The sequence below is a fragment of the Tursiops truncatus genome, chromosome 1 (genome assembly GCF_011762595.2).
Source record: "Tursiops truncatus isolate mTurTru1 chromosome 1, mTurTru1.mat.Y, whole genome shotgun sequence".
NCBI lineage: Eukaryota > Metazoa > Chordata > Mammalia > Artiodactyla > Delphinidae > Tursiops > Tursiops truncatus.
In genome coordinates, this window is record NC_047034.1 from 50,232,634 (window position 1) to 50,249,678 (window position 17,045).

The 17,045-nt window shown below is 36.1% G+C and overlaps 1 protein-coding gene across 1 annotated transcript in view; it reads right to left on the minus strand.

Annotated features, from left to right (window-relative positions):
* Positions 1 to 17,045, minus strand: part of TDRD5 (tudor domain containing 5) — a 93,764-nt gene that overhangs the window by 40,205 nt on the left and 36,514 nt on the right. The window contains exons 7-8 of the mRNA XM_019918694.3: positions 3,241 to 3,394; positions 1,062 to 1,267 (exon numbers count right to left, since the gene is read on the minus strand). Of these exons, the coding sequence (XP_019774253.2) occupies positions 1,062 to 1,267; positions 3,241 to 3,394 (360 nt within the window). The remainder of the gene's footprint in view (positions 1 to 1,061; positions 1,268 to 3,240; positions 3,395 to 17,045) is intronic.

The following is a 17,045-nucleotide window of genomic DNA, read 5'->3' on the forward strand; positions in this document are numbered from 1 at the left end:
ATTTGCCTGCCATTGCAGGGGACACGGGTTCGAGCCCTGGTCTGGGAAGATCTAACATGCCATGGAGCAACTAAGCCCTTGTGCCACAACTAATACTCAAAATTTTTAAGTACTTTATACTTTTAAGGCTTAATACTGAACCTGCGCTCTAGAGCCTGTGAGCCACAACTACTGAGCCCACGGTGCCACAACTACTGAAGCCCGCGTGCCTAGAGCCCGTGCTCCGCAACAAGAAAAGCCACTGCAAGGAGAAGCCCGCGCACTGCAACGAAAAGTAGCCCCCGCTCGCCGCAACTAGAGAAAGCCCGCACGCAGTGACGAAGACCCAACACAGCCAAAAATAAATAAATTTATTTTAAAAAAAGAATGGATTAAATTTCAGACTAGTCTTCCGATCAAAAATACGGTTTCTCAAACACTCTCATTCTCAAATATATTATTTTCCTTCAGGCCTTTCTACTGTCCTCTAGAAAATATAACAGGCTCTCCAAACAAAATGTTTTCCTTCCATGAAAGAAGCCAGGTGTAAAGGGCAGAAGGCAAGAAGAGTAAGCAATTAATTCCTTAGTAAGTACAAAATAAGTAATAGGAGATGAGAATACAAAAAGGGAGAAGTGTGTGTGGAGATATAATAAAGGAGAAAAACAATAAAAGCACCCTCTAACTGAGGCTAGGTGCAGGGGCAACCTGCAGCAGTGCTGAGGCATCCAGCTACAATAGAGCTCCTCAATTCTTCCCTCAAAAGTCCTGGAGGGTTGTGAAGCCTACTGAAACACATGGACAGAGAATCAGCAATGTTATCCTGAAACAACTGTTAAATCTTCGAAGACAACTGAAAAGCCTGAAATGAGACTCAAGGAAAGCTAGTTATACAAAAGGCTGAAAACCAGAATAAATGCTGCATAAGGTGACTTCAGACCAAAGTTCTGGTCTAGCCTAAGAAATCATACATCTAGAAATAAGACCTTTCTCAAACAGCATTTTTGTCTAAAGAAACATTCATTCAGTTACTTTCCATAATGCTGAATCTCCAGGGCACACAGCCATCAAACCTTACTCACCAGCTGTAAAGGCTTTACCACCAGATTAGGCTTCTTGCAAATCTCTTCTGGCTCTTTGTGGTTTTCTGAAGGGCAATCCTGTGTAGTCTCCTTGATAACAGTAGTAGACAGTGAATTTCTAGGGGGACTGGACACACAAGCTTTGGCTTCTATTTTCTTATCTGATTGAACTAAACATGAATTTCTGACTGATGACACAGCTCCATCTGAAATGACCAATAGAGGAGCCTATGTATATCTATTAAAATAATTTGGAAACTGTTAATAAGCACATTCTATGTGCCAGGCACTGGACAGATAATGAGAGATGAGAGATATGAACCTGTCTTTGCAGACCTTTCAGTATGGAGAGATGTAACAGAAGTTCCAGATGGGAACAAATCTTACGTTATTTATGTTGGGGGGGCAAGTCTGATAAGGTTTTTTTTAACTTTGGTGAAAGGTTTTATTTTACAACATCCTGATTTCAATTTATTTCTTGTTCAGCTTTAGCTGTGAACATTCATTTGTTGCTTAATGTACAACGTATGTGACTACTTAATAGTCCATAATACAATGCCTTAATTTTTAGGGAATTCCCAAACCAATCACATATTTTGACCATACAATCATACAAATTTACACGTGTATGATGATTATAGGAGGCTGACACATTAAAACAGACCCCAGATAGACATAAAACCATAGTGGCTCCTAAAGAAATAAACTAGTAACTGTACAAAGATGTAGGTACAAGAATATTTATCACTGTATTTTTTATAATGATAAAAAAATGGATACTCTCTACATGTCCATTGACAGGAGACTGGTTAAATAAACTATAATACGTTACATAAAATAATTATATGTAGTCAAAAAGGAAGAAATAAACTTGTATATGCTGCTATAGAAAATTACCTCTATGAAGTATAAAAAGCAAGGACTTATATAATGTTTATACAATACTGTTTTGTGGAAGAAAATTATACATATGATAAATAATTATAGAGAAGAGGTCCAGAAAAAAACACTGAAACTATCACTGCTAGTTACTACCTCTGCATTGCTGGAATTGTTTAAACAAGCAAATACTGCTTTTGTAATTTTTTTCTAAGTGCAGCTAGGCTCACATATACATTTTAAAAAGTCTGGAAGGCTATATAAAAATTCTAATGGCAGTTTTGGTGGGAGTAAAATGTAGAGAAATATTCACTTTCAACTTTTTACTCATCTGTGCTATCTGAATTTTTTAGAATGAATGTAAGTTATTTTAATCAGAAAAATCAACAAAGATACATTTACATTTTGTAAAAAAAAAAACCCACAGCTGTCCACTTTAGCCACTTGTAGAAACTTATAAAAATGTAAGTATCATACTGTACTATAGATGGCAAGACATTACCATTATGGGAACTGAGGAAAGAGTATATGGGATCTCTCTGTGTTCGTTCTTAATAACTGCAAGTGAACCTACAATAACCTCAATAAAATTTTCAAAAGAAAAAAACCACTAAGCCAAACAAAAACAAAAGTCAAGTGCCCTAAATGCAATGTGATATCCTGGAGTAGATCCAGAAACAGAAAAAGAACAAAACTGATAAAATTGGAATAGACTCTGGAGTTTAGTAAATAGCAGTGTACCAATGTTAATTTCTTAGTTTTGATAAACATATCATGGTAACGTAAGATGTTAAAATTAGGGGGAAACTGGATGAAGGGCATATGAGAACTCTGTACTATCTTTGCAACTTTTCTATAAACCTAAAATTATCTCAAAATAAAATGTTGTTTTTTTTAAATTACAACTGCTGAGTCTCAGCGCACACCCATTTATTCTGAACGTCCATATATTTCTAAGAACCTCCATATATTTCTAAAAAGAGTTAAGAACCACTGAACTATCTAGAGCTTCCCCCTCAGAACACCATTTCAGAAAATTTATTTCTTCAGAATTATTAAAAAATCTGGACAATGAAGAAAGTAAACTTAAAAAACTCAGATTTTAATACAGTAACCTCATTGCAACATATATCACCAGAAAGGAGGTCATTATATACAAAACATTTCCAAGGCTAATGTGTGATCTGTTTGGTTGATGTGGTTACAATAACGCCTATTTACATAACCAGTGCTTTCTTTTTCCTTGTTCTTACAGAGACAATTAAAAATCAGGTTTGCATCATATTGTAATTCAACTCACCAGGTGGTAGAGGCTTCATATCAGCATCAAACACCAGCAAGTCTTGTTCTCCTTCCCTGAACTCAACATGGAGAATGTCACTAAGAGCTCCAACAAGCTCGGTCACATTTAAGAAGCCCAGATTTTTGGGTGAAAGTTGCTCTTTAAAAATTACCTGTCACCAAAGCAAAACCAAAAACCAAAAAAAAAAAAAAAAACAAGAATATAACATATACAGATGCCCATGGACAATGCTTTAATTTGGACTTAACCAAACTAAATTTGTAAGGGTGAGTTAACTCAGGCATTACAACAAACCCTTGCTTCCATGCAAGTATAATACAAACCAAGAGACCTATAATCCCTCACCATAAACTTCTAGGCCAACTTCAAGTTCCTTTTACAGCATATGTTAAATTGAAAAGAAAATTAAGGGACATTTTTACCTCTCATTTTACACAATGTCTGATTATAAAGCAAAAAGTCTTTTTTAAAAAAGAGGGGAACACACAAAATACAAAAATCATAATAAAACTTGATATTTCTCTATTTTCAGAGAAAGAGTATTCACTACCACTTTCCACATGCAATAAAATACTATTTTTAAACATTTCCTTAAAATTTTTATTATTTCACCCTGGAAGTTGGGATAAATAGGCAGGTGTCTATGTATTTCCTATAACTGTCTGATTTTCTCGCCTTGGAAAAGAAGAACTATACCAAATACAGATAGAAGAGAATATATATAAGATAGATAACAAGTATGTTTGGTTTAAACTGCACAGTGAATTGGTAAGTTTGCCCTTGTTAATAAAGACGTCCCATTAAAATGTCTGAATTCTTAAACTTTTGTCTCCATAACCAAGGTAAAGCAGCAGAGCTAACCGTAGTTCTTGCTCTCTTCCTCTTGACTAGGTGTTAGTAGGAAATAAATCCCTGCTCTGACTTAATCACCTTGGGGAAGACCAACAGGAACACAGAGGGCAAACAGTTCTAAAGGATTGACCCTTGACAAAGGGTGGGATTTCTGCAGTGCATACTTCTTGTTGGTGTAGTAATGTTCTGAGACCCAACTCAACTCTTTATTGACTTCTCCCAGGACACTTGTAAAAATGGGGCCCAGCGTCAGTCAAGTCACGGTTTAAAGGGTCATTAGTATCACATCTACAGCCAATCACAGATATCCCAAGAGAGAAAGAACTGGTAGAGGACAGAAGAAGGGTGGTGGTGAGTTAGATTTGGTACTTCTACTTACTTCCTTGTACATTACACATTATGGCTTCTTTTCTTTCTATGTTCATCAGTCTAATGGCTTCTTTACCTTCTCGGTAAGTGCCCAGTACTATGAATGTGCAATTCAGCTGAACACATGACTAGGTTGGGAAGGATTCTTTTTAATGTAAGTTATCAATTTTTTGAATAAGTGATATTCAGAAGTTTTGAAAAGGTACACAGCAAAAACTTAGTCTCCAGCCCACTCCCATCCCTCAGTTGACCAGGAGATCACCTCCTTGGAGGTAACCATTACTACTAGTTTCTTATGCAAACCATCATCAGCAGATTCTTGTGAAACTTTCCAGAAACTGTCAAAACTTGAACATGCATCATGCTTCAACATAATAGATTACACCTGTTGTATTTTTTATGAATTAATACGGAGGTAATTCCAAATCCTTATATGAAACACAGTTGAGTAATCCTATCTCAGAAGCAGTTTCTTTTAGTAAGTTAGTTTGGTCCATCCATTGATATGTCAGATACACTGCCCTAGGTCCTTTGTTATGCTATCTTCTTAATATACTCCCAACCATAAGCAAGAAAGTAACTGGTGTGTATTTCTACTCCCACTCTCTTACTTCTCTTCCATCTCCAATCCATTGTGGTTGTTTTATTTTTTCCTTAGAGTTTATATTTATGCCTTCAAATATATGTATATATCCTATTACATGATTTCATTTCCTCATGGAGTAGATTTTGTAGATGATACACTCATAGTGCAAACACTTTATTTTCTGCAAATTGGCAGCTGGACCCAGCGGCTTGATCAGACTCATGCTCCACCCCTATGACAAGACTATTGGTGATGCCATGTTCTAAAAAGAGGCACATATAATGTCTGGTTGTCTTTTTTTTTTTCTTGGTGTTGTTAGGAGCCATTACTGGTCGATGCGTGATCTACTATTTTATTGAGAGGCTTAACATAGTGATATTCTAATTCTATAAATTCTTTTTTGTTATTTAGTTGGAATATTTTATAGAGATATGCTCCCCTCATCTGCTATTTGTTTAACCAGTCCTACCAGTTCATTCAGGAAAGTGAGGTAAGTGACTGGCTCTTTCTCTTTATTTACCATTTTCTAAGGTAATGCATTGGTTCTCTATCATCTTCCATGATAACCAATTAGCATTTTTCTTTTTTAATTAATTAATTAATTTATTTAGCAGGGGCTACTCTTTGTTGCGGTGCGCGGGCTTCTCATTGCGGTGGCTTCTCTTGCTGAGGAGCATGGGCTCTAGGCACACGGGCCCAGCAGTTGCAGCATGTGGGCTCAGTAGGTGTGGCTCGCAGGCTCTAGAGCGCAGGCTCAGTCGTTGTGGCACACAGGCTTAGTTGCTCTGCAGCATGTGGGATCTTCCCGGACCAGGGCTCGAACCCATGTCCCCTGCATTGGCAGGTGGATTCTTAACCACTGCGCCACCAGGGAAGCCCACCAATTCGTTTTTAATATCATATGAACTCATAGAATTAAACATATTTGATGGGCTTCAAACCACTGCAATTATTATCCTTATTGAAACCTGAAATAACACTTCACATGGATTCCTAAGCCCTTCTAATGTGAACCTAGTCTTTAATAGTCCTTGCTGGTCTGGAATTGTAAGATGTTCCAGGTTCAATTTATGCAATTAGAAATCCTTGTACATACAATTAAAATTATCTCATAATTACCCCCATATATCCCATAATAATAATAATTTTTTTTTTTTTTTATTTTTTGCGGTTCACGGGCCTCTCACTGTTGTGGCCTCTCCCGTTGCAGAGCACAAGCTCCGGACACGCAGGCTCAGCAGCCACGGCTCACGGGCCTAGCCGCTCCGCGGCATGTGGGATCTTCCCGGACCGGGGCACGAACCCATGTCCCTTGCATCGGCAGGAGGACTCTCAACCACTGCGCCACCAGGGAAGCCCTCCCATAATTGTTAATATGCTCTATATCGGGGTGCCCAACCCCCGGGTGGCATACTGGTACTGGTCTGTGGCCTGTTAGGAACAGGGCCGCACAGCAGGAGGTTAGCGGCCGGCGAGCCAGCGAAGCTTCATCTGCTGCTCCCCACTGATCGCATTACCGCCTGAACCATGCCCACCCCCGATCTGTGGAAAAACTGTCTTCTACAAAACTGGTCCTTGGTGCCAAAAAGGTTGGGGACTGCTGCTCTATATCACATTACTCAGTAGTCTCAGAAAAACAGTACTCACATTACCATCACCAGTATAATTAATAAAAGCAGTTTACATTTTTTTCCTATGCTCACCCCTTCTCTTTCTACCATTTTGTGTAACTGTCCTTTATATTGTCAGAGTATATAGCCATTATATACTATATTCTCTTCTTTCTAACCCTCATTTGGTCTTAGTTTTATAAGTGGTGCTCATGTTCAGTTCTTTTGTTGCTGTCCCTCAAGTGATTTTGGTTACCTGAAGTTCATTCTTCAGTAGACCCCTTGAGGTCTCATGGGAACAATGGTTCTTCAATTCTTGCATGGCGGCAATAGCTTGTCTAGTTCTGTATAGCTGAAAGTCAATTTTGCTAGCCATAAAATCCTTGGCTCACATTTTTTTTCCTTGAGTGTTTAAAATATGTTATTTTTTAAAATCCCTTTTCTTCTAAACATGAGAACGTTTAGAAGAACACTGAAGGGGGCTTCCCTGCTGGTGCAGTGGTTGAGAGTCTGCCTACCGATGCGGGGGGCATGGGTTCGTGCCCCGGTCCGGGAGGATCCCGCATGCCGCGGAGCGGCTGGGCCCGTGAGCCATGGCCGCTGAGTCTGCGCATCCGGAGCCTGTGCTCCGCAACGGGAGAGGCCACAACAGTGAGAGGCCCGCGTACCGCAAAAAAAAAAAAAACACTGAAAATGTTCTATAACCTAATTTTGTCTCCTTTATAGGTCACTTGTTCATTTGTTCAAAGGACTATTTTTTTCTTTAAGTCACTGGTTCATTTGTTCAAAGGATTATTTTTTTCTTTAAGTCCAATAATTTGGTGTTTGTCATTCTGGGTTGATATTCTCAGGTATGCAGTGTGTTCTCTCAATATATAATTTCAAGTCTTCCATTTCAGTAAAGTTCACTCAAATTATAGTTTTCAACATTTGTTCTGTTCCATCATTGGTTTTATTTCATACGTTGGCTCTTCTCTGCCTGTTTTCAATGCCTGTTACTTTCGCTTCAATCTTTCCTGTTCATTTTTTCCTAGTATTTTCTTATGAAAATTTTTAAACACAGGAAAAGGTGAAAGACTTGGACAGTGAACATCCGCCACCTAGGTTATATAATTATTAGTATTCTGCTATATTTCCTTTATCATCTATATAGCCATCTACCTACCAAACCATCTTACCTTTTTTATACATTTCAACACGAGCTGCAGACATCAGTACCCTTTACCCCAAAATATGTCAGTATGCACATAATTAACTGAGTTCAATATCTGTTAGTTTTTAAACATAAAATTTACATACACTGAAATGTATAAAACTTAAGTTTATCATTCAATTAGCTTTGATAAATGCACACTGTGTGCCGCAAACTCACATTTAAGATATAAAACATTTTCATCACTCAGCAAGTTCTTTCTTTCCCAGATAAAACCAACTCTCTTTTTCCACCATAAATTAGCTTTGGCTATCCTAGCAACTCAAATAGAAGGTATCCTACACTGTGTACTCTTCTGTTCAGCAGCAAGCGTTTCTCAAATTCATCCATGTTGGTTCATCTATCAGTAGTTGATTTATTCTTAATGCTGAATAGTACTTCATTGTAAGAATATACCACAGGGCTTCCCTGGTGGCGCAGTGGTTGAGAGTCCGCCTGCCGATGCAGGGCACACGGGTTCGTGCCCTGGTCCGGGAAGATCCCACATGCCGCAGAGCGGCTAGGCCCGTGAGCCATGGCCGCTGGGCCTGTGCGTCCGGAGCCTGTGCTCCGCAACGGGAGAGGCCACAACAGTGAGAGGCCTGCGTACCGCCAAAAAAAAAAAAAAAAGAAGAATATACCACAATTTCTTTATTCATTTTCGTACTAATAAATAATAGAGTTGTCTCCAGTTGTGGCTATTAAGCATAAAGCTGTTACAAATATTACTGTACAAGTCTTTTGGGGGAACAGAGGCTTTGATTTCTCTTGAATAAATAATTCTGGATCAAAGAGTATAATTCTGGATCAAAGAGTAAATATACATTTATTTTATAACAAACTGTCAGAACATTTTCCAAAGTAGTACCATTTTATACTTGAACCAAAAACGTATGAGTTTACTAGCATTTGTGTTTATTAATCACTCATACATCTACATTTGTGAAGTGTCTGTTCAAATCTTTCTTTAACGGAGCTGTTTGGCTTTCTGTAATGGAGATATAGAAGGTTCTCTATGTATTCTGGATATGAGTCCTTTTTCAAATGTATCATTGTATATATTTCTTCCCAGTCTGTGGTCTGCCTTTTAATTTTTAAATGGAGTCTCCTAAATAGTAAAATTTTGATAAAGTCTCATTATCAATTTTCTTTTAAATGATTATTGCTTTCTATGTTCTAAGAAACTCTTAAATATCCCCAGATCGTAAATAAAGTTTTCTTCTAGAAGCTTTAATTTTGAATTTTTCCCATTTATGCCTATGATATATCTCTAATTTTTGTACATGGTGTGAGGTTGGGGTTGAGATTCTTTTTTTTTCCCACATAAGTAGTTGTTCCAGCATCATTTGTTGAAAAAATTTTCCTGTCCCCACTGAATTCCTTTGGCATCTCCATCAAAAATCACTTGAGTGCATAAGAACTGAACTCCTTATGTACTCTCATATATGACAAACTTATGGATTTGCCAGTAGTTACAAATAGCCTACAAGAATTATGATGGAGACAATACTGAATCTATAGATTAATAACAATACTAAGCTTCTTACCCATGAGTGTTACAGCTCTCCATTTAGTCTTCTTTAATTTCTCTCAGCAATGTTAGTATTTTTCAGTACAGATGTCTTATGTTTCTTTGTTAGACTTATTTTCAAGTAATTTCACACTATTGTAAATAGAATTTTAAAAATTTCATTTTCCAATTGTTTGCTGCCTCCATATGGAAATATAAGATTTTTATATTCATCTATATATTATTTTTATTATTAATCTATATAATTAATATACAACTTTTTTATATTCTTAACTTTGGCCTTAATAAATTCACTTATTAGTTCTAATAGCTTTTCATGGATTCCTTAGTACATTCTATGTAGACAATCATGTTTTCTACAAATAATGACAGTGTCACTACTTCAAGTTTTTGTGCCTATTTTTTTCTTATTTTATTACACTGTCTAGGACCTCCAGTAAAACACTGAATTAAAGCCATGCGAATGGACATGGTAGCCCTGATTTTAGGGGGAAAGTGTCCAGTGTCTTACTATTAAGTATGACAAGCATAGGTTTTTCATAGCTATCCTTTACCAGGTTGAGGAAGTTCTATTCTATTCCTATTTTTCTGAGAGTTTTGATTACAAATGGGTATTAAATTTTGGTAATTCTTTTTCTGCATCTACTACAATGATCATATGGTTTTCTTCCTTATTCTGTTAACACGGTGAATTATGTTAATTCCTTTTGAAATGTTACTCCAACCTTGTATTGCTGGGGGAAAATACCCTCTTGTTCACATATTGCTGGATCCAATTTACTATTATTTTGTAATATTTTTTATGCTATGTTATGATAAACATGATCTAATTGGGTTTTTTTGTAATGTCTATGGCAAGTTTTGGTAGCAGGATAATGTATTCATAGAAAATACTCCCCAACTCATTCTATTTTATGAAAGAAACAATGTATGATTAATATAATTTCCTCCTTAAAAGTTTGACAGAATTCACCAATAAAACCATATGGGCCTGCAGTTTTTTCTCCTTCTCCCTTCTTTTGTGGAGAGGTGTTTTTCTTTCTTTTGTTTTTTTTAAATAACAAAAATCCATTTCTTGATACTTACAGGGATATTAAGATTTTCTATTTCATCTTGCCTCAGTTGGGTAATTTGTGTCTTTTGAGGAATTTGTCCATTCCATCTAAGTTGTCAAATGATAGGTACAGTTGTTCATAATATTTCCTTATTGTCCTTTCAGTATCTGTAGAATTTATAATGATATAATCTCTTTCCTGATATTGGTGTTTGTGCCCTCTCTTTTTTTCTAATTTAACTAGTTAATGGTTTATCAATTTTGGTGATCTTACAAAGAATCAATATTTGGCTTTGTTAATTGTTGCTATTTTATTAATGTCTATTCTTGATTTTCTTATTTCTTTTCTCCTACTATTTTGACTTTACTTCGCTCCTCCCTTTTCTAGACTTCTTAAGGTAGACCTTCAGGTCAATGATGATTTTATACCTTTCTTTTCTTCTAATTTAGGCATTTTAGAGCTATAAATTTCTCTTTGAGCACTGTTTTAGCTGCATCTCACAATTTTTGACATGTAATATTTTCATTTTCAATTGGAAGTATTTTCAAATTTCCCTTGTGATTCTGTCTTTAACAAGTTATTTAGCTACATTCAATATCCTGTAATAAACCATAATGCAAAAGAGTATGAAAAAGTACACATATATATGTATAACTGAATGACTTTGCTGTACACCAGACACTAACACAACATTGTAAATCAACTATACTTCAATTTTTAAAAATAAGTTATTTAGTAGAGAACTGTTTAATTTCCAAATTATCTAGAGGGTTAATGCTTAGGTAATTCATTGTATTGATTTTTAATTTAATTCCATCTTAAAGAACATACTCTGTAAGATTTCAGTATTTTGAAATCTGTTGAGACTTATTCCATGGCCAACTACATGGTCCATCTTGGCGAATGTTCCATGTGTACCTGAACAGAATGTGTATTCTGCAGTTGTTGGGTACAGTGTTCTATAGAAGTCAAACAGATCATGATGGTAGAGAGTGTGGTTCAGATTTTCTATGTCCTTATTCATTTTTTTTGACTATTTTATTAAATGCCAGAAAGAGAAAACCCCTATAATTGTGGAGTTAACTCATAATTAATTCTGTCAACTTTTAGATCATTTATCTTGAAGCATTATTGGGTGAATACACATTTGACTGTTGTGTCTTCCTAATTAACCATTTATCCTTATGAAATGTCCCTCTATCTCTGATGATACACTTTGCCTAGAATTCTGACTTTACCTGATTTTTTTTAGTCACTTCGATTCTTTTATGCTTACTGTTATGTATGATATATCTTTTTCATCTTTTACTTTCAACCAATCTGTATCTTTTTACTAACAATGTATTTCATGTGGACAGCATTTAGTTCCATCTCATAACTTCATTAATTGTAATATATACTCCACTACATTTGTGAAATTATTAATATAATTGGACTTACAGGTACCATTTTTTAAATTGAAGTATAGTTGGTTTACAATGTTGTGTTAGTTTCAGGTGTACAGCAAAATGATTGTTTATACACATATATTTTTCAGATTCTTTTCCTTATAGGTTATTACAAGATATTGAATATAGTTTCCTGTGCTATACAGTAGGTCCTTGTTGTTTACCTATTTTATATATATTAGTGTGTGTCTGTTAATCCCAAATCCCTAATTTATCCCTCCCTCCCTTTCCCCTTTGGTAACCTATATAATCTATGTCTGTGAGTCTGTTTCTGATTTGTAAATAAGTTCATTTGTATCATTCTTTAGATTCCACATATAAGTGTTATCATACGATATTTGTCTTTCTCTGACTTACTTCACTTGGTATGATAACCTCCAGGTCCATCCATGTTACTGCAAATGGCATTATTTCGTTCTTTTTTATGGCTGAGTAATATTCCATTGTATATACATACCACATCTTTTTTATTCATCTGTTGATGGACACTTAGGTTGCTTCCATGTCTTGGCTATTGTAAACAGTGCTACAATGAACACTGGGGTGCATCTATCTTTTTGAATTATGATTTTCTCCAGATATATGCCCAGGAGTGGGATTGCTGGGTCATATGGTAGCTCCATTTTTCATTTTTTAAGGAACCTCCATACTGTTTCTCAATAGTGGCTGCACCAATTTACATTCCCACCAACAGTGCAGGAGTGTTACCTTTTCTCCACACCCTCTCCAGCATTTATTATTTGTAGACTTTTTGATGACTGCCATTCTGACTGGTGTGAGGTGATCCCTTATTGCATTTGCATTTCTCTAATAATTAGCAATGTTGAGCATCTTTTCATGTGTCTGTTGGCCCTCTGTATGTCTTCTTTGGAGAAATGTCTATTTAGGTTTGCTGCCCATTTTTTGATTGGGTTGTTTGTTTTTTTTATAATGAGCTATATGAGCTGTTTGTATATTTTGGAAACTGAGCTCTTGTTGTTCACATTGTTTGCAAGTATTTTCTCCTATACAGCTAACATTTTTGCTATTTAATTTCTGCTAATCCCATTTGTATTTTGTTTCTCTCAAACTCTGTTCCTTTGTTGTCCTTCAAGCAAAACAGCTGAACAGTAAACCCCGTCTTCCTTTGAGTTTACTATTTTTTTTTTTACTGAGTATTTTTATACAATTCCATTTTAATTTATCTATTGGCTTTATAGCTAACTCTACATTATTTATTGTTCTATACATCCTTAACTTTTCAGTCTTACTGTACTACTTCACATAAAACACAAGAACCTTGCAAACTATAGTTCCATGTACTGCCCCTCCACTCATTATGCTATGGTTTTCACAAATATTACGTCTACATGTTACAAACCCAATTATACAGTGTTATAATTTTTGTTTTAAACAGTCATATACTTAATTGATTTTTTAAAAAGTCTTTGATATATACCCACACATTTACCATTTCCTGTGCTCTTCAATCCTTCCTGTAGATTCAAATACAATCTGGCATCATTTCCTTCAGCTGGAAGAATATTCTTTAGAATTTCCTATAATGCAGGGCTGCTTACAATTAATTACCCATTTTTGATTATCTGAAAATACCTCTACTTTACCTTCATTCTTCAAAGTTCTTGAAAGATACTACCAAGATACTATACTACTGGAAATAAAAAATTGGGCAGAGTGGAGTTTTTTTGAAAACTTTAAGATGTCATTCCACTGTCTTCTAGCCTTTACTGTTCCTAATGAGAGGTCAGCCATCATATTTAACATTGTTCCCCTCTATGGCAATGTGTCATTTTTCTTTAGTTGAATGATTTTCTAATTACTTTGAGTTTTCTGCAGTTTGACTACAATGTGCCTGTGTAAGATTTTCTTTGTATTCATTTTGTGGGCTTTTCTGGGCTTTTTTTTTTTTTTTTCTGGGCTTCTTAAATCTGTAAACTCTTTCATAAAATTTACAAAATTTTCAACCATTATTTTCTCAAGAATTTTTTCTCTTTTCATTTTTTCTCCTTACCATCTTTCTCTCATCACAATTACACATATGTCAGGCCACTTGGTATCAACCCACAGGTCTCTCAGACTCTGTTTTTTTTTTTTTTTTTTTTTTTTTGGCCACGCCACACGGCTCACAGTACCTCTCAGTTCCCCAACCAGGGACTGAACCTGGGCCACGGCATTCAAAGCACCGAATCCTAACCACTATACCACCAGGGAATTCCCAGATTCTGCTTTTAAAAAAATTTTTTTTCATTTATTTTCTCTCTCTGTTCTTCAGATTGGATCATTTCTACCAATCTATTCTGGGGTTCACTGATGTTTTCTTCTGCCATTTCCAATTTGTTCTTAAGACACTGCAGTGAATTTACTTCAGATATTTTATTTTCAACTCTAGAAAATCATTTGACTTTATAATTTCTTTTTCTCCACTGAGGTTTCTTATCTGTTCATTTAGTGTGAACATATATTGCTTTACACTCTTTTTAATGTGGTTTTAAGAATTCTTTAAAACCTTTTTGCTAACTTCAACATCTGCATCATCTCAGGATCCGTTTCCATTATTTTTCTCTTCACCAAGGGTCACATTTTCTCTTCACCAAGGGTCACAACAAAAACGTGGGTTCTTGTTTCTTAATCTATCCAGTAATTTTGGTTTGTATCCTGGACATCATAATAGGTAAGCTGTAGAGACTGTGGAATCTTTTACAGGCCTTCTAAGAGTACTGCTTTTCGCTTAGTTTTAGCTGGGAGTTAACTTGACTAATCTTAAGTTCTGACTCCCTGTGGTGGGCAACAGCTGAAATAGATTCAGTTCTTTTAGCCTTACTAGGCTGCTTTGAGTCTGCCCCAGGCATGTGTAGTTCAACAGTCAGAGATTTCAGCAGAATTTATGTGCAGAATTTGATGCTCCCTCTCTGTAGCTATCTCCATCCTATGATTTCTCCCCTCATTTTTCAGCTGCTTATGTAGCTCCAAATCAGAAGCCGGTAAAACTTCTGATTTCTATCCAATCTCCAATTCCAAACAATGTATGGGGCCTGCCATCAGGCCAAAATCCAGGCAAACAAAAAGGTGCCATTCCCTCCTCCAGGTGCTGACTCCTTTCCAGTTTCTGCCTGCTTTTGGACAATTTCTAGTACCTTCAGAGAGTGATTTTGCATATTTTGTCCAGAACTTATAATAATTATCTTCACAATTGTTCCAAAATAGGCTACTCAGACATAATATTACCTTAATTTGTTGGCATGCCTGGGTTTCTCACTAGATTTCAAAAACCTTAGTGACACAGCCTTTTACGCCTAGATCCCCAGTGCCCCCTCATTTAGTTTGACTTTCAAAATGCTCCCCGTTTTTACCTACCGTTTTTCTTAAGGAATTAGCTGTTATATTTTTTGCTCTTGTAATCTTTGAAGTTTAATCTTCATTTCTGAAATGATTTTTCCTTTTATTTATAATTCTTCCCTGAGTACTGTTCACCTTATTTCCAAATTCGTGTAATTCAGATTTATGTTGTTCTTTCATGTTTTGTATCACTTTCTTAATATATTTTTTTGAAAAAGTAGGTTTCAATTTTGATCTTTATTAGGGACATGTCTTTCTGACATGCCTTTATTGTCAGTAGATACGTTATTCTGCTCCTTATTCTCTTTTTTTCTTAAGACAATGATGCAATTTGACCCTGATCCTCTTCTGTTGAAATTCACGGAATTGTGAAATTCATTTTCCTGACTTACAGGACATCATTCTGGATTGCTTTCTGCTTCACAGAGCTCCTCCTTCCATTGTTTTCATATACTGTTTAAAAATACAGTAGGGGGCTTCCCTGGTGGCGCAGTGGTTGAGAGTCCGCCTGCCAATGCAGGGGAAATGGGTCGTGCCTCGGTCCGGGAGGATCCCACATGCCGCAGAGCGGCTGGGCCCGTGAGCCATGGCCGCTGAGCCTGCGCGTCCACATCTAAGACTTCTCTTTTTCTACTGTCCGTATCCTGCTCAATTTTTCATTAGTGTCTGTAAGGGAGCTCTGGCTGGTCAGTTTCAAGAATTCACAGGAGCTATGATGCTCCAGCCCTATTCAACTTTTACCATGAAACATTCTCTGCTATTAGATAAGTCAAATTATCATCCAGTTTCAGCTGCTGTTTTCAGAATGGCTTGCTGTACATTCTAGTGAATACCTGATGGCTATTTTGCAATTCTTTTGTCCCTAGGTCCATCAGACATTGGCTCTCTTGCTTCCCTGTTTTCTCCTGGCACAGACATATTATGAGGCTCTTGTGGCTGCTGCTGCTTACTCTCCAGCAATTCTTCATGGGAGACATATTACCCAATTTTGTTATAAATATTGTCTGTGGATTTTTTGTTTTGCTATCTAGTTTCTCTGACTGTTGTTACGTGGCACTTCAGGAAGATCCAAAAACTATGCTGCCACTGCACTATCTTCCCTTCAATTAGCAATTTAACAAAGGATCTTGAAAGAATGGCAGGCGGGTGCCCAGGTATTTCAAGAGGACAAATCACACAGGTAGCTTTTATAACATGTTGGATAAATAAAGGGTTAGTAAGTGTTACTACAAGTTAGAATAAAGGTTAAATTAAATCTATAATTATTATATATTTCTAATAATAACGTTGAATTTCTGCCGAAGTCTTTTTACTAAGAAGGGCAAAGAGCTTCCCTGTAACATTAAAAGCTTTGTTGATTCACAGACTTAGAGAATGAACTTATGGTTAGCAAGGGGGAAGGTGGGGTGGGGGAAGGATAGATTGGGAGTTTGGGATTGACATGTACACACTGCTACACTTAAAACAGATAACCAACAAGGACCTACTGTATAGCACAAGGAACTCTGCTCAATATTCTGTAAAAACCTAAATGGGAAAAGAATTTGAAAAAGAACAGATACATGTATATGTATAACTGAATCACATTGCTGTACACTGGAAACTAACACAACATTGTTAATCAACTATACTCCAATATAAAAACAAATCCTATTTTAAAAAAAAGGTTTATTTTAATTTCTCCGAGATTGTTGACTTTTAATCTTAACTCCATGAATTTTTATTACAGGAAGCTACTTTTGCTAAAATGTTAGTTGTAGAAAACTATTCACTTTGAGTTGTGAATCTAGCATAGGAAGTTTATTTTTACCCATAAATTTTGT